We start from the raw sequence: 23,123 nt of genomic DNA, 5'->3' as shown, positions 1-23,123 counted from the left end.
CCCAAGCCAATGTATCTGTCTCTCTGTCCTCAATTTTTCTCCTCTAAAGTAGAAAATTTTTCTGCCTCTGTGAACTATTTAAGATGAATACATCACTTTGGGGACTGTTTTCTTTCTTTTTTTTTTTTTTAGGTAGTGCCCTTTGGTTCTTTCTTTCTTTATTTATTTTATTGAGTTATCGTCAGTTTACAATATTGTGTCAATTTCCAGTGTAGAGCACAATTTTTCAGTTATACATGAACATACATATATTCATTGTTGCATTCTTTTTCGCTATGAGCTACCACAAGATCTTGTATATATTTCCCTGTGCTATACAGTATAATCTGATTTATCTTTTGTACATGTGCCTGTCAGTATGTACAAATTTCGAGCTCCCAGTCTGTCCCTTCCCACCCCTCTCCCCTCTGGCAACCACAAGTTTGTACTCTATGTCTATGAGTCTGTTTCTGTTTTGTATTTATGGTTTTTGGGGGTTTTTTTTGTTTTTTTTAGATTCCATATATGAACGATCTCATATGGTATTTTTCTTTCTCTTTCTGGTTTACTTCACTTAGAATGACATTCTCCAGGGACATCCATGTTGCTGCAAATGGCGTTATGTTGTCATTTTATGGCTGAATAGTATTCCATTGTATAAATATACCACTTCTTTATCCAGTCATCTGTCAATGGACATTTAGGCTGTTTCCATGTCTTGGCTATTGTAAATAGTGCTGCTATGAACATTGGGGTGCAGGTGTCTTTTTGAAGTAGGGTTCCTTCTAGATATATGCCCAGGAGTGGGATTACTGGGTCATATGGTAAGTCTATTCCTAGTCTTTTGAAGAATCTCCACACTGTTTTCCACAGTAGCTGTACCAAACTGCGTTCCCAACAGCAGTGTAGGAGGGTTCCCTTTTCTCCACAGCCTCTCCAGCATTTGTCATTTGTGGACTTTTGAATGATGGACATTCTGGCTGGTGTGAGGTGATACCTCATTATAGTTTTGATTTGTATTTCTCTGATAATTAGTGATACTGGGCATTTTTTCATGTGCCTATTGATCATTTGTATTTCTTTCTTGGAGAATTGCTTGTTTAGGTCTTCTGCCCATTTTTGGATTGGGTAGTTTGCTTTTTCTTATTAAGTCATATGAGCTGCTTATATATTCTGGAGATCAAGCCTTTGTCAGTTTCATCTTTTGCAAAAATTTTCTCCCATTCCATAGGTTGTGGTTTTGTTTTGCTTATGGCTTCCTTTACTGTGCCTGGGGACTGTTTTCTTTCTTTAAGACCTGGAGCTGGATCTAAGATGCATCTTTCTTGTGTCCTGGTATCCTTGGGACATTGACCTTCCCAGGGGTTAGTACTCTTGGGGCGTTACTGAGTATCACTTCTCCCTCAGGTCCAGAGCCTCAGAGTTCATTCTGTACAAGTCCAGCTGGAGATGAAGGGCTGCTTTCCCAGATCAGGGATCATCTTTCTTCCTATCCCCTCTTCTAGGACTGGTTACTGTGGTTTCTTTTTTGCAGCCTTCCACCATCCTAATCAAATTCCCCTCTTCTGCTCTGGAGACCCACCCATGGTAGGATTATCAGCGCACTCCTTTTCCAGGCAGAGTGCAAGTTCTGGCCAGCTGCTGGAGAGCTGTATATGGATGGTATTTGTGTCTGTGCCTGGATCACACTGGGAAGACAGCCAGCATTGCCTGGTCTCATAGTGGTGGCACTGATGGTGGTGGCTACCTCTGCTGCTTCTCTGGGAGCCCTGGTCCTCAGGGGCATTTGGAGTCTGACTCAGAAAGGTGCTGGCTCCCTTAGGACCAGGGCCAGTTCCTCCTGCTCAAGATTCAAATCTCACTTCCCCTTTTGCCCAGAAGTTGTGGTTTTTCTACCCAGAATCATGCTTCTGGATCACTGACTGTTAGGATCCCATGGCTTGGAGTAGTTGTCCCAAGATCCCAAAAGTTGAATTTCAGTCTTTCAGTTAAAAAGTAATTGACTTTCCTTACCTCCCTGTGTTGGATAGCTCTGTGCAGAGGGAAGACAGTGGGCTGGCACATGCTTTATAAGCCTTGGGCTTACATTGGCAAGAACATTATCAGTGCTCTTGCTGGTCGTTTTCCCACCCAGGGCAGCAGTTGGGGTGGCTTTTGAGTCAGGCAGAGCCCAGAAACTCAGGCCTCCTGCCCCCGTGTCCCTGCCCAGGCTTCCTTAGCGGTGATGTCTCAGGGCTCCCAGGGCAACTTACACATATTTGATTGTCAGATCTTTCTTTACCTGTGCTACAAGTCTGTATTTCTGTCTCCCCATCTAGACTTTAGGCTCCTGAGGGCAGAGAATGCCTTATTCACTTCTGGATTCTCAGTGCCCAGCTGTGTTTGGCAGAGGGTGGGTACTTACTGAGTGTTTACTGAATGGTGAATGAGGGAGCAGACCCTATAGCATTGAAGTGTGATGTCCTACCTCCCTCTCTCATAGGCAGTAGTCTGTCAAGATGCAGCACAACCTTAAGTCCTCGAGCAGCCTTGGTTGGGGTGTCTACCTGTGCTCTCCTCTGCAGTGGCTCCTATGGGCTGGCACCCCTCCCTCAAGCCATGTCAGAAAAAAATGACAGCCATCTCTTCTGATATCTCCCTCAGGCTCATGCCTAATTACTACCTGCAGTACCAAATTTTTTTTTACTTCCACTGTAGCACATGTGGACCCCCATCCAGGTCTTTCTTCCTTAGGCTGATCCAGGCCTCTGGTAAGGTATCTTGAAGAAATTCACTTTCCCAGCCAGGACCATTGCATTAGAGTTTCCAGGGTACTCAGAAAGCCCCAGGCCACCTGCAGCACCATCTGTTGTAACCTGGCTCAGAAGCCATGAGGACATGACCAGGCATCAAGCCTGGCAAAAACCCCTTCTGAGTGACAGAGTCCCTTCCTGCCACCCAACCCCACCCCAACACCCTACCTAAATGTACTCAGAGGCAGAGCCCATTTCCTCCCCCATTTCTTCCCTCCTTTCCGCACAGACTAGACAGACTACAACACATGAATTATCACATTATTTTTATAAAAACAACAATAACAACACCAAGAATGAAGACAAAACCACTCTTTGCTTTCAAGTCACAAGCATGCGTTCTTTACTCCCCAAATAGCTGTTTGCCTTGTACCAAGTAGAAAATCGTAAACTTCAAGCAGCTTTTAAAAAGAATAAAAGAAAACATGTAGCATCTCTCAGTGTCTTATAGTAGGCAGTTTGAGTGTTTATATTACTGTGAGCCCTTGTAAACGTCCCTTCCTTATTTATAACCTTGGAAAACCAAACCCAGTCACGACCTAAGGAAGAAGCTAAAGGGTTGGCGCAGACATTGCAGAGGAAAGAGCCCTGTGGACTCCTCCATTCCAGCAGGACAATTCCATCCAATCCAGAGAGAGAAAGCCAAGAGCCAGTTTCATACAGATAGTTGCCACCTTAGAAACCCGGGAACAGTGGTGCCAGGCTGACTATAGAAGAACCAGTGTGTGCAGATCCTGAGCAGTGAGAGAGAGGGGGCCTTGCTTTAGGGCTAGCAGGCTGTAATTTCTTTGACTTCATCCAGAAATAAGAATAGAAAAGACTCACAACATTGTAAAATGATTATAAATCAATAAAAATGTTAAAAAAATAAATAAAAATAAAGAAAGAAAGAAAGAATAGAAAAGACTGAGAAACCAGAGGTGCAGACCCCTCCCTCCCAACATCCCTCTGGTTAGGGATAGTGTTTTGATTCCCATGCAGGGAATCACTCTACTCTCAGCTGTCCCCCACTGTCAAAAGAAAAGGGAAAGAGATTCATTCCAAAGAAGAGAAGAGGACTCTGAGACAGATCTACCTGGTTTGCACAGACCAGACTTTAGAATATGGGAGACAGACAAGGCTGGGCTTGGGGGCTGGTGGGCCCTGCATGGTGATGCCATCTCCCCCTTCCAGGCACGGTTCCAGGGACTTCCCTCTGGGCCCTGTTGGTGCTGTCTTCCTCCCCACTATCTGAGCCCCACCCAGTTTGGAGATTACAAGCTCCCTCCCACCTCACAATGCCCCTAAGTGAATGCAGGTGTCCCGGGATTGCTGTAAGGCAGAGAGAGGAAGGCAGCCATGTGGCCGAGGGCATGAGGCTCTGGAGACACGTGCACCTACGTTCCAGTACCATTTTAGCCACACACTGAGTGAATTCTCCCAACATCCCAACAGGGCTGTGAAGTGGAGATCCTAACACCCTCTTGGGGTTGTGGTCATGTGTGTATAAAGCAGTTAGCCCAGTGCCTGGCCCTTAGCACTCAACAAAAATTAGCTCTTACTATCATTGTTAGAATTGGCTCCTAGAGGTCACCTGTGGGGACGGTCTTGGAGAGCTAGGATGAGTGCTCCTCCTACAAGTGGCAAGTAGATGGGGATTAAGCCTAGATAAGGGCCAACCTGGAGCCTGACTTCCTTCAGCCTTGAACATCCTTTGCTCACATTCCTACTGTTAGCCAGAGGAGATGATAATGAGTGGTGTCTCTTTATTTTATCATTTACAGGGAAGTTTCACGTGTATCATAGGAACAGAGACCCCACTGATGTCTTTGAGGGCCTTCCCTGGGCCCCCTCCTCAGGTCTTTTCATACCGCCTTGGTCTTAAGGTGCAATCCAGTGGAAATGGACTCCAAGAGCTAATTTGCCTGTAATTATCTGCATTTGAGCATGAGAGCCAGGAGAAGAACTCTTGTTCAGGACCGCAACCTGGGGCCCTATAACCATTTCTCTTGTAGTGCTGATGGCCCTGAAGTAGTGTCCTAGGGACCAGAATAAGAGTTTTTCTCAGAAACATCAAATCATGACTATCTTTTCCCATTTTACGGGAGAAAAAAAAATCAAGAAAATGGAGAGACTTTTCTCCATTTTCTGTTTTCTCCCATGACCACCTTCTCTTCAAGACCACAGCTGCTTATCTGCCACCAAGTGCTAGCAGAAGGCAAAGCGAAGAGGACAAGTGGCAACAAACATTGTGGAAAACTAGGAAACTATTTAGAGTATTGCCATATTATTGCTTTCTGAGATGTAACAGTCATCATCTGTTAGTAAAATTGTTCCATATTTCTGTGATAGAAATTAGTATGTCATGTTTCCTCACATGGCACATTGAGAAGGACAGGTTATCTGTGTAATACTCCTGTCAAAATATGTCATCTGAATCTAATTGTGAGGAAACAATCAGATGTCCGAATTGAGAGACATTAAGCCAAACAACTGGCCTGGACTTATTAAAAAAATGTCATTGTCAAAAGAAAAAAATGTCAGGACATGTGTTGGCAAGGGTATGGAGAAATTGGAAGCCCGTACGTTTCCGGTGGATATGTGAAATGGTGCAGCTGCTGTGCAAAACATTTTGGCAGCTCCTCAAAAACTTAAACATAGAATTACCATATGACCTGGCAATTCCACTCCTGGGTCTATACCCGAGAGAACTGAAAACAGGTATTCAAACAAAAACTTGTACATGGCTATTCATAGCAACACTATTCAAAATAGCCAAAAGGTGGGAACGACCCAAATGTCTGTCGATGGATGAATGGAAAACACATTGGGTTCTGTCCATACAATGGGATATTATTAGGTCATAAAAGGTAATGAAATGCATTCTACAACATGGATGAACCTTGAAAACATTAAGCTAAGTGAAAGAGGTCAGACACAAAGAGCCACATATTGTATGATTACGTTTATAGAAAATGTACAGAATAGGCAAAACCATAGAGACAGAAAGCAGGTTTGTAGTTGCCAGAGGCTGGAGGAATGGAGGGGATGAAGAGTGACCATTTAATGGGTACAGGGTTTCTATTTGGGGTGATGAAAAACGTCCTGGAACCTGATAGTGGTGATGGTTGCATAGCAGAATATATATACTTAAGGCCACTAAACCATACCCTTTGAAACGGTTGATTTTGTGCCATATGTGTTTTACTACAATTTTTTGAAAGTCACTGTCTTGAAAAACTGACAACAAAGAAAAGAAAAAACTATGAAACTGTTCCAGGCTAAAGGAGACTTGCTCACTAAATACATGATCCTTGACTGGATCCTGAATCAGTAAAAAGGAGAAAAAAAAAACAGTTACAAAGGACATTATTGGGATAATTGAGGAAAGTTAAATATAGACTGTAAATTAGACAGCAGTAATAGGATATCAAAGGTTAAAAAAAGAATTTAGTATGTCAAAATTGTGTAGCATTCACCAACAGAGCACTGTAGCTTCCTGGTGCCCTGTTACCTGAACAGTTTTAAGATCCACCACCATATGTTTTGGTGAAAGGAGAAATCACCCCAATTAAAGGTTAAAATTGCATGCAAGTGAATCCCAGTTTAAGAAAATATGATATTAAAAAGTATGGATTTACAAAACTAACGAATTGGGGGGTATTTTTAATAGATTTTTTAAAATAACTTTTATTATTATTATTATTTTGGTCAGGGGAGATAATTAGGTTAATTTTTTTTTTAGAGGAGGTACTGAGGTTTGAACCCAGGACCTCATGCATGCTAAGCATGCGCTCTACCACTTGAGCTATACCCTTCCCCTAAGATTTCATTTTTTAGAACAGTTTTAGTTTTACAGAAAATATGAGAAGACAGTACAGAGAGTTCTCATATACCCCACAACCAGTGTCTCTTATTATTATCATTTTCTTTTTTTTTAACATTTTTTATTGATTTATAATCATTTTACAATGTTGTGTCAAATTCCAGTGTTCAGCACAATTTTTCAGTCATTCATGGACATATACACACTCATTGTCACATTTTTTTCTCTGTGATTTATCATAACATTTTGTGTATATTTCCCTGTGCTATACAGTGTAATCTTGTTTATCTATTCTACAATTTTGAAATCCCAGTCTATCCCTTCCCACCCTCTATCCATCTGGTAACCACAAGTTTGTATTCTCTGTCCATGAGTCTATTTCTGTCCTGTATTTATGCTTTGTTTTTGTTTGTTTGTTTGTTTTTGTTTTTGTTTTTTAGATTCCACATATGAGCGATCTCATATGGTATTTTTCTTTCTCTTTCTGGCTTACTTCACTTAGAATGACATTCTCTAGAGCATCAATGTTGCTGCAATATTATTATCATTTTCCATAATTCATTTGTCACAATTAATGGCATTATCATTAGGATCCACACTTTATTCAGATTTCCTTAGTTTTTCTTTACTGTCCTTTTTGTGTTCCAGGATCCCATCCAGGATCCCAAATTTCATTTAGTTGTCATATGTCCTTAGGTTTTTATTGGCTGGTGCAGTCTCTCAGAATTTCCTTGTTTATGATAACTTTGATGGTTTTGAGAAGTACTGGTCAGATATTTTGTAAAATGTCCCTCCACTGGAATTTGCCTGATGTTTTCTCATGGTTATACGGGGGTTATGGGTTCGGGGAAGGAAGGCCACAGAAGGGAATTGCCATTTTCACCACATCATCTCATATATCAGTGACTTACATCTGTTGATGTTGACCTTGATCCCCTGGCTGAGATAGTGTTTGTCAGGCTTCTCCACTGTAAAGTTAGTCTTTTCCCCTCTTTTCCATGCTGTTCTCTTTGGAAGGAAGTTACTATGTGTAGCCCACACTTAGGAGTGGGGAGTTACGCTCCATTTCCTTGACAGAGTAGGACCGACCTAAATTATTTGGAACTCTTCTACGTGGGAGCTTTGTCTTTTCTCCCCCATTTATTTATTTATTAAGTTGTTTATATCAGTATGGACTCACAGATATTTATTTTATATTTGGGTTAACAGTTTTATACTTTTTTATCTTGATGTCTCTTTGGCATATCCACATCAGTGTGAGGTTTTGGTTTTGTTTGTTGTTTGTTTTTGAGCATTCCCTTACCTCCTGCCCCTGCAGGATGCTCTAGGCTTATCTTGTATTTTTCCTGCCTAGTCCTACAATCAGCCATTTTTCCAAGGAGCCTGGGGATGGCTATTTTCATTATAAGGTGATTACTCACCTTACATAACGATAAAGGTACTGGGGCGTGCGAATTATTTTACAGAATTTGATCGACAACTCTTCAGGAACATGCCTTTTGCTGGACTCAGCTATTTTAAAACCTGTGTCTAGCTTTTGTAGGTTCCAGAGAGGCTTCATTTTAACCAGAATATGAAAAGCTATTCTAAGAAGAGAAGTGTCTTTATCTCCATCTTCATCATGAAAGGAGGTCATTGGTGATATTGTGGGCGTTATAAGGATTTTATAGCAAAGACTGACATGGTATAGAAAGTACCCAACTGAGATTGGAGATCGGGTTTGGTCCAAATATTGCCGCTGCACCCATGTACACTTGGTCAAACATCACTTCGCTCTTTTGGCCTCATCTATAAAGAAAGGTGAGTGACCGAGCTCGTTTCTGAGGTTCTATTCAACTCTAAAATGCTATGCTATTAACAGCAGCAGCACTAACTTTGGAATGGCAGCAGCTTTGAGGGATTCGGGGTGGGAGATGTGAGCAGGAATAGAAGTGTGAAAGAGCAAGCTATGACTCCAGGATGAAGAAGCAGATCAATGATAGAAATGCAGTTTTAGAGTTAGCTAGTGAGTTCCAGGTAAGCAGTATCATTAGTGATCATATTCATTATTAACGATAATATTAAAGTCTTAATCTTGTTTTTCACGTAGCCTGCACCTGCTGCTCTAGATTCCTGGCTGAATATGCTTTAGGTTTGTGGTTCTTGAACTTGGCTGCATGTTGGAATGACCTGGAATGCCTTCAGAAGGACTGTTGCCTGGGTTCCAATGCCAGAGATTCTGATATACTTGGTTTGATGAGCAGCATAGGCATCAGGAGTTTTTGAGAACTCAAAAACTCCCCATTCTTTTTTATTTGTTTTTATTGGCTTACAATTTTGTGTTAGTTTCAAGTGTACAGCAAAGTGACTCAGTTTTATATATATATATATATATATTCTTTTTCAGTTGCTTTTCTGTTATAGGTTATTACAAGAAATTGAATATAGTTCCCTGTGCTATACAGCAGGTCCTTGTTTATCTATTCTCTATATAGCAGTGCGTATCTGTTAATCCCAAACTCCTGATTTATCCCTCCCCCACTCCATTCTAATGGCACTCAGGGTTGAGAAGCACCGCATAGGCTACAGATGCTCTTGCCCCTCTCCCATATAACACATATGTCTCCTTAAGGGCCACATCTTGCTCATCTTTGCAGTCCTCAGAGGACCTCTACATAGAGGCTTAAGAATTGGATTTGGATAGTATTAGTTTCCTATAACTACTGTAACAAATTACCACAAACTTAATGGCTTAATACAACACAAATTAATTTTCTTATAGTTCTGGAGGTCTGAAGTCCTATACAGGCCTCACTCGGCTAAAATCAAGGTGTCAGCAGGGATGGTTCCTTCTAGAGGCTCTAAGGAAGAACCCATTTCCTTGCCTCCTCTGGCTTTCAGAGGCTGTTCATATTCTTTGGCTCCTGGCACCACATCACTCCAATCTCTGCTTCCACTATCATACGCATCTCCTCCTCTGACTCTGACCCTCTAGCCTCCCTCTTATAAAGTCCCTTCTGGTTACACTGGGCCAACTGGGATAATCTCCCCATCTCAAGATCCTTAACTTAATCACATTTGAAAAAACCCCTCTGGACATGTAAGGTAACATATTAACAGGTTCTGGGAATTAGGACAGGACCTCTTTGGGAGGACACTGTTCTACCTACCACAGATAGAGACAGAACAACTGATTAAATTACAGTCCACCCATGAAATAAAGTTACCCGCATGACACGTGGCATCTCTTTCCCTTTCTCGTTTTAGCTGTGTTAGGATTTAATCAGAGACCATCTTTTTGGACAGTTATACACCCTAGTGAAAATTTAACATGTGAAGAAACAGTGAAGAGCCTGGGAGCAACAGAAATAAAGAGCAGATACATATTTTTTAATGATTCAGTAAAGTGATATTCAGAACCGTAATTGGCTGTGGTGAGTTTTAAAGGGCAGACAGAGATGCTCAATCACTCTGTGCCTCCAGGCCTGTGGAATCACAGGGATCACTGTTGTGTGGTTTCCTTGCCTCCCACCCACTCCCCCTTGCTTCCCGAGCCTGGCTGTGCTGTGGGACGGGAAGCCAGCTGGCACTTCTAGTCCCACATGCAGCCCTACAAGCAGCCCCCTCTCTCCTGGACAAAAAGTATGAGAGCCAGCAGATAACACATCTGGCCCTGAGTCAGAGACGGTGACAAATGACTGAGGGGCAAGGAGAGGGACTGTGCATACAGGCAGAGAAGGGTCCTGAAAGACACAGCTTTAGGTAAGGCTTTCCCATTTTTTGCTGAATGCACTAGATAGTAGAGTTCCCTGATGAAAATGTCTTTCTACTGTGGGACTAGTCTGACCCTATTATTACCTGCTGTAGGGGCCCAATTCCCTTCTCCCACCAAAGCCCAAGATGGCTCTTCTCAGCTGGTCTCTGTCTTGCAAGATGGTGGAGTCCAGCCAGCCCTCTCCTTCCCCACTGATTTGCTCAAGTCCCTGCTGCTGAGAACTCTATCCAGCCAGAGCTTGTCCCCAGCTATTGCCATGGTGACAACCAGCTGCTGCTTAGCACCAGCCTGGGGACTGGGCACAAAGAAAGGGTGGCCAAAGCCTGTGCACACTGGGCCACCCTGCTCTCCTGGGGGCCTGGGGGTGGGGCACAGAGAAGGCCCCTTTAGGGAGCCCTGGTGGTCTCTGATGAGTTTGTTCTCCCAGAGAGAAGCCCAAAAGTTTGAAAGGTTTAAACTCCTCTGTTCCTCCACACTAGAATCAGGGTTTATAAAGATAAAGGCTCCTTTGCAAGGTAATTCTCCTATTTTACACATGCACATTCATATGCAAGCATTCTTTCATACTGGTTTGCACTTTCCCGCGTCTGACACTATATTGACCTCCAAGAGGGTTAGAAACCTGGGTGTGTGCATCAGCTCTGGCCTGCTTCAGCTTTAGGCCTGCTGCCCTTTTTATAGCTGGATTCAAATTCAGAACTTCAGAGTTTCATGTGACCCAGGGCAAGTTAACTACTAGTAATGTTAGATAATATTTATTATCAGGCATTGTGTTAAATGCTTTCCATGCATTTTATCTAATTTTTACATTAATCTTAATAGATGATGTTGTTTTTAATTCCCATCTTTAGATACAGAAACAGGCTCAGAGAGTTTTCCAGCATAGGCCCAGGTTTGACTTGCTCCAAATCTCATGTTCTTAACTGCTGTTTTGTATTAACCTTGTATTGCCTTAATCTACTCATCTGTAAAATGGGGATAATATCTGTCTCACAAGATAACTGTGTTGAGGATTAAATGAGATAATCTTGGTACAAGCTTTTCATGGAGGTAAAGCACTGACAGATACTATCAATAGTATGACTGGGAGGAAAAAGATGCTTATCTTTGGGTCCAAGAAGAGTCGTCCTCCTCCTACTCTCCTTTAAGGTTATTCACGGCTTTAAGAGCTCTCTGGTTTCCAAAATCTCAGGGTGTGGCTCCTTCCCTGTCTCCACAGGTGATTTCCATGGTGATGGTGGGCGTGGGAGTCTACGCTCGGCTGATGAAGCATGCGGGTGAGCTATAGGGCCCCGTCCATCTCTCCACGACTCATACATGCCCCTTCCTCCTCTGCCTCCTTCAGCCCTCCTTCCCACATAAGCCATGGAGCTAAAGGGGGCAGCCACCTTCTGGCCAAATCTTAGCAGCCTACTCCAAGGCATCAGGAACCCAAGGCAGTTCACCTGGATTTCCCTGCGCTCCCACGAATCTAACAAGATCTGCCTGTATTTTAGGTTTAGGAAGTGTCTAGGAAAGAAGGTAGGCCTCTGCATGCAAAGAGTAATTAGAGTCTTTAGCCTCTCCCTCGCTCTGTTTCGGAGTAACTCAACCTCTGTTCCTATTCCTCTGCATAAAGTCTCCAGGAAACGGCATCTGCAAAGCCAACGAGCCTAATGCCATTCTAATTCTTTTCTGGAGCGAAAAGTGGTCCCTCCTTTCTTAAGCCTGGGAATAAAGGCTCTTACTTTGTTAGTTCCTCAAATTAAATGCCACAAGGCCTTCTGGTCCCTTTGTGTTCTTCCCATGGGAGGGCAGTACTGCTCCCTGTAACCTTCACCCAGCCACACTGGAGATTCCCCCAGCAGGGCAGGAGGACAGTTTTGGGGGGCATCCCTATTCCATCCATGGGTACCCCCCTCAGTTGGCACCAGGCTCAGACTGAGAGACAGCCTCCTCCCCCAGAAGCAGCACTGGCCTCCCTGGCAGTGGACCCTGCCATCCTGCTGATCGTGGTGGGCATCCTCATGTTCCTGCTTACCTTCTGTGGCTGCATTGGATCTCTCCGGGAGAACATCTGCCTCCTGCAGACGGTGAGTGGTCAGGGGCGCCCCCCAAAAGGCCCTGGCCCCCTCCTCCATGTGCCTCTCATTCCTGCAAACTTTCAGTCCCTCTCTGTTCCCAAGGCTTATGCTGTCCACTCCTCACTCTAGAGCTCAGCCCAGGTGACCCAGCACAGGGTGACCACCCCTAGGACAGTGTCCCAGAGGCAGCAGCCTTTACTGCTTGGGGGTCACCCGGGAGAAGTGCCCTGTGGCCCCCCAGTACTCCGCATGGCCCTGGAAGAAGCTACTGTCCGGCGTGGTATCAGACTGTCTCCTTTTCCTGCCTGCTCCCCACAGTTCTCCCTCTGTCTCACCATCGTGTTCCTGCTACAACTGGCTGCTGGGGTCCTGGGCTTCGTCTTCTCGGACAAGGTAATGCTGGGAGCCAAGGAGCCTCCTCAGATGTGAACCAGAGGGAGGAAGGGAAGGTTCCTGCCCGTGCTTAGCCTAAGTAACCATGTGATGAGCTCTTTATTTCTTTTAAAAATTATTTATTGGGGTAAACAAAAGTAAGAAAGGGGGGAAGCAAACAAACAAACAAGGTTTTGAACAGTGCTTACCATATCTGGAAGTGGTCTGCCCCTCAGTGACTGTCCTTTTAATTAAGAACCAGATTTCTTTCCCAAAGGGCAAATGATTGCCAGGGGCAGAGTACAGGACTATGGGTAGGAAACTTTGAGAAAAGTAATGAAGTAGGAAGGAAGAGAGCATGGTAGAAACTATGAAATTGAGAACCACTGAGCTAATTCAGAAAGTCCTCGTCCTGGCTTAGTAAAATCCTAAAATGATAGCTTTTTGAGTCTAAAGGGATGCAATTCTCTGGTGTCCACTAGAGGTCAGTGCCTCAGTTCAGTAAGTCCTTTTCTACTAAAGACACAGACACACACATACACATACAGAAGTTTTGCGGCTTTGCATCAGTCAACAAGTATTTTGTAGTAACAGTATTCAGTGATAAATATTGGATTTTATTGAAATATGGCTCTGAGCAGGTCCAGCATTTTTCTTGCCCCCTGGTACCTGAGGGTCCAGGGATGCAGAGGCCTCAGAACTGGCCATCTTCCATCACTAGGACTTGGTTCTGATTTCAAGTCTGAGTTAAATAAGGAAGGATAACCACTGCCTATTGTTATTTGTGCAGGGAGGAGCAGGTGAGGGGTTAGTCTTGTATTCTGATTCCCTCCTCATGTTTCTGGCAGGCGCGGGGGAAAGTGAATGAGATCATCAATAATGCCATCGTGCACTACCGAGATGACTTGGATCTGCAGAACCTCATTGATTTTGGTCAGAAGAAGGTATGGGCTAAGAGTGGGGGTGGTCATCTAGTGGTCTGGGAAGCTGTGGGCAAAAGTTAATGTCATCCCAAGAGACACCTTACCCTCCAGGCCTGTGGGCTTCTGCATTATCTGCCAGGTAATGGATTCTGGGAAGGGGCAAAAAAAAAACACATGTAGCTTTAAAAGTGCTTTTAAGGGTACAGAACAGTATATAGTAATCTACCCTTTGTGCAAAAAACGAGAGGAAAGAATATGTGTTCATATTTGCAAAAGGAATCTGGATGGGTAGGTAAGGAATCATTTTAAGTGGTTACTTATAGGGGGAGCAGGAGCTGGGCAGATTTTTTTTTTAATGTTACCTATTGAAAAGTTAGATTTTTTAAAACTGTGGTAAAATATACATAACAAAATTTATCATTTTAAAGCATACAGATCTGTAGCACTAAGTGCAGTCACATTGTTGTACAACCATCATCACCAACCATCTCCAAAACTTTTTCATCTTCCCAAACAGAAACTCTGTACCCAGTGAACACTAACTCTCCATTTCCCCCTCCCCACAGCTTCTGGCAACCATTCTATTTTCTGTCTCTGCATTTCAGTCCTTTTGTGACTGGCTTGTTCCACTTAACATGTCTTCAAGATTCATCCATGTGGAATGTACCAAATTTTTCTTCCTTTTTGAGGCTGAATAATATTCCATCATATTATACACCATATTTGTTAATTGACTCATCTATGGAAGCACACTTGGGTCACTTCTACCTTTTGGCTATTATGAATAATGCCGTTATGAGCATGGGCATACAAGTATCTGCTATGAATCAAAAGTTAAATTTTAAACAAAACTGCTTTTGAGACCAATGCTGAGTTACCATTCACTTATGCTACACTGTTGACTTGGCTTCTAGTTGCTTTCATGGTGTAATTATGGGCCCACAATATTAAAGTGTCTCCTGATGTGTTTTCTCTATATTAAGGCAAATGTTTGTATAGTATTAATCTTTTAATTATTTCAGCCAGTATTTTTGGAACATCTGCTTTTGCCAGGCTCTATGCTGTGCAGGAGTTCAAAATCAGAAACTGGCCTCAAGGAGCTCACAGCTGAATGTGTAAAACAAAATATATATACAACAGTAAGTTATAACAAGATATATAAAACAATAGAAATTAAGAAGAGAAAACTTCAGGTAAAGGCCGCTGAGAAGCTTGAACTCAAATTTCAATGCTGTGTTTAAACACGTGAACTTACAAGTGGAAGCTTGCCATAGACTTTTGGTTGCTCTGAGCGTTCCCCTTGTCGCCTCAATGTGAGGGGTGGGTGATTCTTAACCCCTGTGGTGTTTGTTGCAGTTCAGCTGCTGTGGAGGGATTTCCTACAAAGACTGGTCCCAGAACATGTATTTCAACTGTTCAGAAGACAACCCCAGCCGTGAGCGCTGCTCTGTGCCTTACTCCTGTTGCTTGCCTACCCCCAACCAGGTAAGCACACAGGCAAGCCCATCTCATTTCCTTCTTCGCAGTGATGTGAGTTACATTCCGATTAGCTGCTATTGGGAATCCCCATCCCCTAGTTTAACCAATCAATTTTGTAGGACAGCTGCCAGATGTTTTTCTTCACCCAATCTGATTCACTCCTATAGCCCACTTTGGGGTTCAGAAGACACAGGTCTCTAAACCAGGGAGACCTGGACTCAGACCTCTCAGAGGAAGGTAAGTCGGTATTTAGCAACTTCCAGTCTAGCATCCTCCACATATATTCTCCAACAATTTAGGAGTTTAGGGAAGCCCATCAGCTAAGGCCCAAAAGAAGAATGGGAGTCTCACTTGACTTCAACTCTCTCCCCAGGCAGTGATAAACACCATGTGTGGCCAAGGCATGCAGGCCCTCGACTACTTGGAAGCTAGTAAAGTCATCTACACCAATGGCTGTATTGACAGACTGGTCAACTGGATACACAGCAACCTCTTCTTACTTGGTGGTGTGGCACTGGGCCTGGCCATCCCCCAGGTAACTTACCCTGTAAAACTGTGGGCTCCACAATTCTGTAAAGACTCCTTTGTTTGGGGAGGGCACCTGGGGATCACCAAGGGTGTCAGGCATTGACATTGCCGAGGGGCAGAGAATGTGATGGTGCTGACTGCACTGGGAAGACTGAGTCCGGGAAAACAAGGGCGTCACTCACTGCTGAGGACCCAATTCCTTCTCACCTTTCCCAGCTGGTGGGAATCCTGCTGTCCATGATCCTCGTGAATCAGATCAAAGACCAGATCAAGCTACAGCTCTACAACCAGCAGCACCGGGCTGACCCATGGTACTGAGAATCCATCCTGCACCTCCTCAGTAGAGCCACAGGCGAGCCTCATCAACCAACAGCAGTGGTTACAGCTCTCAGCACCAAACAGAGATTTGGATTCCAGCCCCTGAAAGCAACAGCCCAGTGGAAAGAGCAAACTCCAGGTGGCAGAAGGCGGGGTGCACGGGTGGCACAGGTCTTGGAAAGATGTGCCTCCTCTCCCCACCCTAGCTCTCAGCATTGTTATTTTGTGTTGTTTCTAACCTTATGCATTTGGGTGTATGTTTTTTGTTTTGTCTGAGCAGAGACGCTTAAGCCACAGCAGCTGTACACAGTAGTCGGGGGCACTAGCTGCTGCTTTTCCCCAAGGCACTCCTGGGGCTGCTACTGAGCTTGACAGACATACTCAGTTTCTGGCTGCCAGCGAGACCTGGCTAGAGAGTGGACACCAGGAGCCCTGCCTGGAGTCCAGTTAGCATGATACCAGTTCCAGAAGGGAAGGGAGTGGATCAGGCAATGAGCATGGGGGTTGGCTGCGGACAGTTGTATGTGTTGGGTAGGAGTGGAAGGCGATATGTTTATTAACTGCCTGTCCTGCCATCCTCCCAGGTAGTCAGAGTGAGCTACATCCTGCCCCTCCTTCATTTCCATGGAAACGTGGCAAGGGGTACAACAGCAGCCAAATTCATCCCTTCTCCGCTCCTTTAAAAAAATGTTTGGAACCATGGTCTCTATATTCTGCAGCCAGCAGAAGTGGGACTAAGCCATACGTGCCCTTGAATTCCTCCCCTGTCTGGCCCTCCCTCTCCAGCAAGTGTTTTTTTTTTTTTTTTTAACCTTGGCAATGTGCAGAGAAAGAAAGGTAACACCCCTCATTCCTCTGCACCAGAGCTCAGTATTTCTACAGAGTAAGCAGGGCTCTTGCTGGGGCTGGGGGAGCCAGAAACGGCAATAAAAGTTTGTTGACCTGGGCTACACTGGACTCCATGAATTTTCCATTCTGGCAACTAGAAGGGGAGGGGGTAGCAGGGCCCAGCTGGTGAACCCTCCCTCGGAGGGGACTGGAGACTCCCCTAAACGCTAAGCTACTGCCCCCCTCAACCAGCTGTGCTACTCCCCTCCCACAACACAGCTCTCTCCGGTCTAAATTAGATCGAGAGATTTCCTAATTCATATCTGGGAGCGGCGTGATTGTATCCCTAATCCTAACATTAATTTTTTCCAGAACTAAAGTGAGTTGAAATTAATTTGCTACCCAAAACTTTCAGGATAGCTTAGAGAAGGATACGTCCGGAAATCGCAGCCTAGCCCTCTCCGCCGGAGGTAAGGGGAGACGAGGAGGAAGAAAGCCATCTCTTCCCTCCAAGTCTAGACCTTCTAGCCCCCTTCTCCATCGTTATCTGAAGGAGCTGGGTGTCCTGGCCCATCCTGAATGAGGGAAGACAGAAAACATTTGGAGCTGGGCGCGCGACTGCCTCTAGCCTCTCGCCGAGAAGAGCGTGCGAGGGTGGCGAGCTGGGAGGCCGGGCTGGCGCGTCTGGGGGCGGGGGCGGCACCGGGGCGGGGCCACGCGGCGCCGTGGGTGGTCCCCGCCCCCGCGGCGGCCTGCCCGCGCGTCAGTCCGCGGCCGGCGAAGGAGGTGCGGGGCTGCGAGGCAGTGAGCGTGGGGCCGCGTGGGGCCGCGTGGTCCCGCTACGCCGCGAGTGTCCCTCAAGTGTCCCCGCCGCGCCCTGCTGTCTGGGGGCTCAAACTGGGAACTTGGCCTGGCCGGGGAAAGACTGGGGAGAAGCCCTACGGCGCTGGAGAGACTCAGTCGAGCGTTCTTTCCCCGCCCCCAGTTGCTCCTAAGCCAGCCTTCTGCTCCTGGGAGGGCGCCTTTCCAGCAGCCGTCTGGGGCCCCAGCCAATGTTTAGCTCCAGCTAGTAACAGAACGGAAAGAAAAAATAAAATCATCACAAATAAAAAATTAAAAGTAAGGGCCTTTTATTCTGGGAGAGAAGAGTTTAAAAAAAGCGCTTAGTGCCAGAGAGTTGCATTTTATTCTCCTTCATTAGGTGATGCAGACCCAGAATTCGGTATTAGGAGCTGTGGTGGTGCACCTTTAGGCAGAGTTTGCCGGCTTTGAGGAGCTTACCCAGCGGGGAGCTCGTTTAGGGCCTCTTGGAGGAAAAGACCAGGAACGCTGGTCTGCAGAACAGGGATTCAAATACAAAATCCAAACTACAATTTTACTGAAGTGTCTACTGTCTCTCAGTAGCTAGCCTCTGGCGCTTGAACAAAAGGGGTCGGGATTTTTCCACCAAGTCCTAGGCTTTTAAAAACCCTAAGCAAATGTTCAGAACCTTATAGTGCGAGTCAATATTTCTAGCCAGATTCATTTCTCTATCTCTCTAGGTTTCTTTCCCTTTGACCTGGAGCTAGAAGAGAAAATGCCCCCGTTTCTGAAAGGTTTCTCATTGTTATTTCACGTTTTAATTTAATTTGTTCCCTGAATTTCTGTTTCTAATAACCCTAGTGTCAAGCATATGGGGTTAACACCAGTATCTTAAAACAGCTCTGACGTCTAGACCTCAAAGGTGGGGGAATCGATGGAGGTACTTGGGGCAGAGGAAATCAGGCTGGATGAACAGAAGTAGAGAGAAGGTGAGAATCTGTCTGGGGTGACATGGCAAGAAAGGTACCTCTAGGGTCTGTGGTCCTCAAACCTTGTAATTTGAACAAGGACTTGTGTCCAGGAGTACAAATTTAGCAGAATTTTCAATGAAATTCTAATTCCCTCTGTATTTTTTTTTCTATTGCTGCTGTAACAAGTTTCCAAGAATTGAGAGGCTTAATACAACACAAATTTGTTATCTTAACAGCTTTGGAAATCAGAAGTCCAAAATGAGCCTTGCTGAGCTAAAATCAAGGTGAGAGCAGGGCTAAGTTCCTTCTGGGGGCTCTAGAGAATCCATTTTTCCAGCTTCTAGAAGGGATTTTGATTCTTTGGTGCCTGGCCTCTTTTTCCATCTTTAAAGCACATCTCTTCAACCTCTGCTTCTGTGATCACATCTCCTTTTTCTCTGACTTTGACTCTCCTGTGTCCCTCCTATAGGACCTTTGTGATTAATTTGGGCCCACCCAGATTATCTCCCATTTTAAGATTCTTAATTTAACCATATCTATAAAGTACTTTTACCAGGTAAGGTAATATATACACAAGTTTCAGGGATAAGGACATGGACATTCTGGGGTGGCCATTATTCAGCCTGCCACATCCCCTTCCCCTTGTCATGCATGGCTTAAGGTGGGGAAGATGCAGGAATGGGCTATTATTGGATACTTGCAAGAGTTTGCCATAGGTGTTCATTCTAATAATTACTAACATTTATTGTGTTACTTGCTGTGTGCTGGGTACATCTTTATTACAAAGTTTGATATGTGGGTCCTTTACTGTTTGCTAACGTGTTCTCGTCCCAGTGACCAGATTTGTTAACAGGGCCAGGGACCAGTTTCAAAAAAAGGGAATAGTACAGCTTCTTCCACCTGAAGTTCTTTGGGTCCATTATTCTAAAAAGGTTAGGAATATTTTATAAACCTACTCCCCCACCCCCCAAAAAAGTTAAGAGTAACCAGATATTCCAAATTGCCATAGATAAAACACTCAGAGGAGAAAATGAAGCAAGAAATTGGAAGTTAAGCTCTGCAGTCGTCTCACTACCATACCAAGAACCTGGCCATTCAGATGACTGGAGTAGCATAGAGATTCTAGAAATGTATTTAATCATTAGTTCTCACTGACTAATAAACAAGGAGCAACACAATGATGAGAGGAAAGGGTAATCACCAATAAAAGTTGTTAAGACAAATGGGTTACATTACAGAAGAGAAGTAACTGAAATTCATATCTCACATCATACAACTGCAATGCATTCTAGAGGGTCAAAGAATTTTTTAAAGCAAAACAAACAGCAAAAATGAAAATCAGAATATCATATTTATCCTAGCTGTCGAGAACTAGAGTGGACAGCTTTTCAGTGCATCTGCCCAGCTCACACTGATTCTTCCTTCTTTGGAAACTGGTCCTCTGCCCCCAAGCCATAGGGTTGAGTCTTGACAAGTCTTGTTTGTACTGTAAGACTTGGTCTCCTGGACAGAGCTGACTGGATCAGGCTTGGGCACTGTATTAGTATCCTGGGGCTGCTGTAACAAAGTGTAGTGGATCCTTGAACAACTTAAGGGTTAGGAGCACCAGCACCCCATGTAGTTGAAAATCCCCAGAGAACTTCACAGTTGGCCTTCTGTATCCACAGATTCAACCAGCCCTGACCATGGAGTATGTACTAATTGGGGGGGAAAAACCCAATTATATGTGGACCAATGCAGTACAAACCCGCATTGTTCAAGAGTCAACTGTACCACAAACTGGGTGGCTCAAAAAACCAAAATTCATTGTTTCACAGTTCTGGAAGCCGGAAGTTTGAAATCAAGGTGTTGGCAGGGCCGTGCTCTCTCTGGCCTCTAGGGAAAGATTCTGGTGGCCCCAGGCTACCTTGGCTTGTGGCAGCATAACTGCAACCTCTGCCTGCATCTTCACGTGGTGATTTTCCCTCTGTCCCTGTGTCCCAGTTTCTTCTTGTTATAAAGACACCAGTCATATTGGAATAAGGGCCCGCCTTATTCTTGTATTACCTCATCTTAACTAATTACATTTACAATGACCATATTTCCAATTAAGGCCACATTCTGAAGTACTGGAGGGTTAGAGATTCAATATATCTTCTTTGGTCGGGGGGGACACAATTCAACCCATAATAGGCATTTAAACCTATCTGTGCCAAACAATGTTCCCTCCCTGGGACTTTGGAATTGAGAATCAGATTCTAGTCACAGCCTGGGCTGACTGGTCTGGTGAAGAAAGAGAAGGCAAAAAGAATCTGAGGCTCAACTTCTTATACTTTATGGGCTAAGTAGCAGAGAAAGTCTATCTACAGAAAGAGAAGAATGAAACAGATTGGGGGTAGAGTGGGGAAGCAGAGACAAGGGAGACAGAAGAAGGACACTCCTGGTAGCAGCTTTCCCTGCGGTTCAGCAACCTTTCTGCAGCCCCGCGGCTGTTCCTGCCTTGGGTTCTGAGACCTTCTGTACACTTACAGAAAAGCCTGCTTTGCTTGCTTAAGGCAGCTCAACTTGGTTTCTGTTGCTTACAGGCAAAGCTGATAGGAAAGCTATAATCAGAGTTAGGCGCTATATTAGTTTTCTATTGCTGCTGTAATAACTTACCATAAACTTAGTGCATAAAACAGTACATATTATCATACAGTTCTGCAGGTCAGAGTCTGATCCGGGTCTCACTGGGCTAAAATCAGAATGTTGGCAAGGCTACATTTCTTCTGGAGGTTCCAAAGGAGAATCTCTTTCCTGCTCTTTCCAGTTCCTTGAAGTCCCCTCCTTCGGTCTTCAAAGCCAGCAACAGCAGACCACGTCCTTCTCACCACACATCTCTCTTGTTTTCTGCAGCCAGGAAAAGTTCTCTGTTTTTAAGGATCCATGTGAGTAGATTGGGCCCACCTGCATAATCCAGGCTAATCTTCCCATCTCAAGATCCTTAACCTTAATCACATCCATCGGCAAAGTCCCTTTTGCCATGTGAAACATCATATTCACAGGTTTTGAGGATTAGTATGTGAACATCTTTAGGACCCATTACTTTGCCTACCACAGATGCACAATGAAATATATCATGACCATTTGTTACAAGATAGATGGCTGAGAGCTTAATGATCTTTCTTTGTATGGTCTCTTTTTCTTATAAAATTTCTTCATTTTACATATTTGAGCAACTCAGTCTGAAGCCTTGACCTCCTGAAGTTTTTTATGAGGAACACAGGGTCAACTCTGTCCAGATTCAAGGACTTTTATTTAGCTACCTTCTCATAGCTAAAGTTTTAACTATCCCAGAAAGACACTAGATGAGAACATATTCCCAAAAGTCTTGATTGGAGCCAGGACGGAATGAACAGAATGGGATTAAATACTTAATTGCCCACTAAAGGATTGCATATATTAAAATGTTATTACTGAAAATAGGCAGTTGAAATGCCTCTAAACGAGAGCCTGGGGTGGATACCTTGATGAAATGTTTTCTGGCAGGACGCTGTAAGGACCAATTTATGTATAGACACAAATGAAGTGTACACCTGCAGAAAGGCAGGTAGACTCATGCATTCATTCAACAAAGAGAATGTGCCAGGTGCCATTTTAGCACTGAACACAAGTTCCTGGCTTCTTAAGTCTACTGGAGGAGATAGAGTTCTAAAAAATGTTGTATCTTATACATTACATATACTAGAATGTCAGGTAGAGAGAGGCTAGGGAGAAAAATAAAGCAGGCTCTGAGGGTAGAGAGTGATGGAAGAGGTGCTATTTTGGATGAGGCAATTACAAAATGCCTTAAATTTAAAAAATGATTTTATTCTGAAATAATTATAGATTCACAGGAAGTTGCAAAGAAATGTACAGGGATGCCCCATGCACTTTTCCCTAACCTCCTCCAGTGTTGACATTTTATGCAAATATAGTGCGATATCAAAACCAAGGAATTGACATGAGTGTAATCCATAGCTTATTGAGATTTCACCAGTTATACATACACTCATTTGAGTATGTGTGCATAGTTATATGTAATTTTATCATATGTGTAGCCTTGAGTAATCATCACTACAATCACTGTATTGAACTGCATATATGAATTGTATCTCAATAAAACTGTTACAAAAAAATACTCAACTGTGCCATCATCACAAGATAAATCATCTGTGTTACCTCTTTATAGCCACATCCACCCTCCCCACTATCACTAACCCCTGGCAACCACTAATCTGTTCTCCATCTCTATAATTATGTTATTTCATGAATGTTACATAAATGAAATCATGCAGTAGGTATCTTTTTGAGACTGGCTTTTTTCTCTCAGCATAATTCCCTCGAGATCTGTTCAACTTGTTACATGTATGAACAATTCATTCCTTTTTACTGCTGAGTAGTATTCCATGGTATGGATGTACCACAGTTTGTTTAACCATTCACCCACTAAAAGACATTTGGTTAGTTTTGAGTTATTACAAATAAAACTGATATGAACATTGATGTACAA

General features: G+C 44.0%; 1 protein-coding gene and 1 long non-coding RNA gene across 5 annotated transcripts in view; one reads left to right on the top strand and one right to left on the bottom strand.

The window, feature by feature from the left end:
* LOC140697341 (uncharacterized) overlaps positions 1 to 4,043 on the bottom strand; it is a 12,053-nt gene extending 8,010 nt beyond the window's left edge. Inside the window, exon 1 of the long non-coding RNA XR_012074288.1 lies at positions 3,847 to 4,043. This is a non-coding gene — a long non-coding RNA (uncharacterized lncRNA). The remainder of the gene's footprint in view (positions 1 to 3,846) is intronic.
* The window catches only part of TSPAN33 (tetraspanin 33), a 25,639-nt gene extending 2,516 nt beyond the window's left edge, over positions 1 to 23,123 (top strand). The window contains exons 2-9 of one of the 4 annotated variants that reach the window (XR_012074287.1): positions 11,550 to 11,607; positions 12,275 to 12,402; positions 12,712 to 12,786; positions 13,614 to 13,709; positions 15,045 to 15,173; positions 15,541 to 15,702; positions 15,912 to 18,631; positions 18,850 to 23,123. Coding sequence is in view for 3 of the 4 variants with exons in the window: in XM_072964515.1 (XP_072820616.1) it covers positions 11,550 to 11,607; positions 12,275 to 12,402; positions 12,712 to 12,786; positions 13,614 to 13,709; positions 15,045 to 15,173; positions 15,541 to 15,702; positions 15,912 to 16,013 (750 nt within the window). In the remaining variant the exon portion in view is untranslated. Of the gene's footprint in view, positions 1 to 8,159; positions 8,377 to 11,549; positions 11,608 to 12,274; positions 12,403 to 12,711; positions 12,787 to 13,613; positions 13,710 to 15,044; positions 15,174 to 15,540; positions 15,703 to 15,911 lie in introns of those variants that run through there. The other 3 variants (XM_072964517.1, XM_072964515.1, XM_072964516.1) reach the window with 3 other exon arrangements.

This window comes from Vicugna pacos, chromosome 7, assembly GCF_048564905.1.
Source record: "Vicugna pacos chromosome 7, VicPac4, whole genome shotgun sequence".
Classification (NCBI taxonomy): domain Eukaryota; kingdom Metazoa; phylum Chordata; class Mammalia; order Artiodactyla; family Camelidae; genus Vicugna; species Vicugna pacos.
This window is presented reverse-complemented; position numbering and strand designations above follow the sequence as displayed.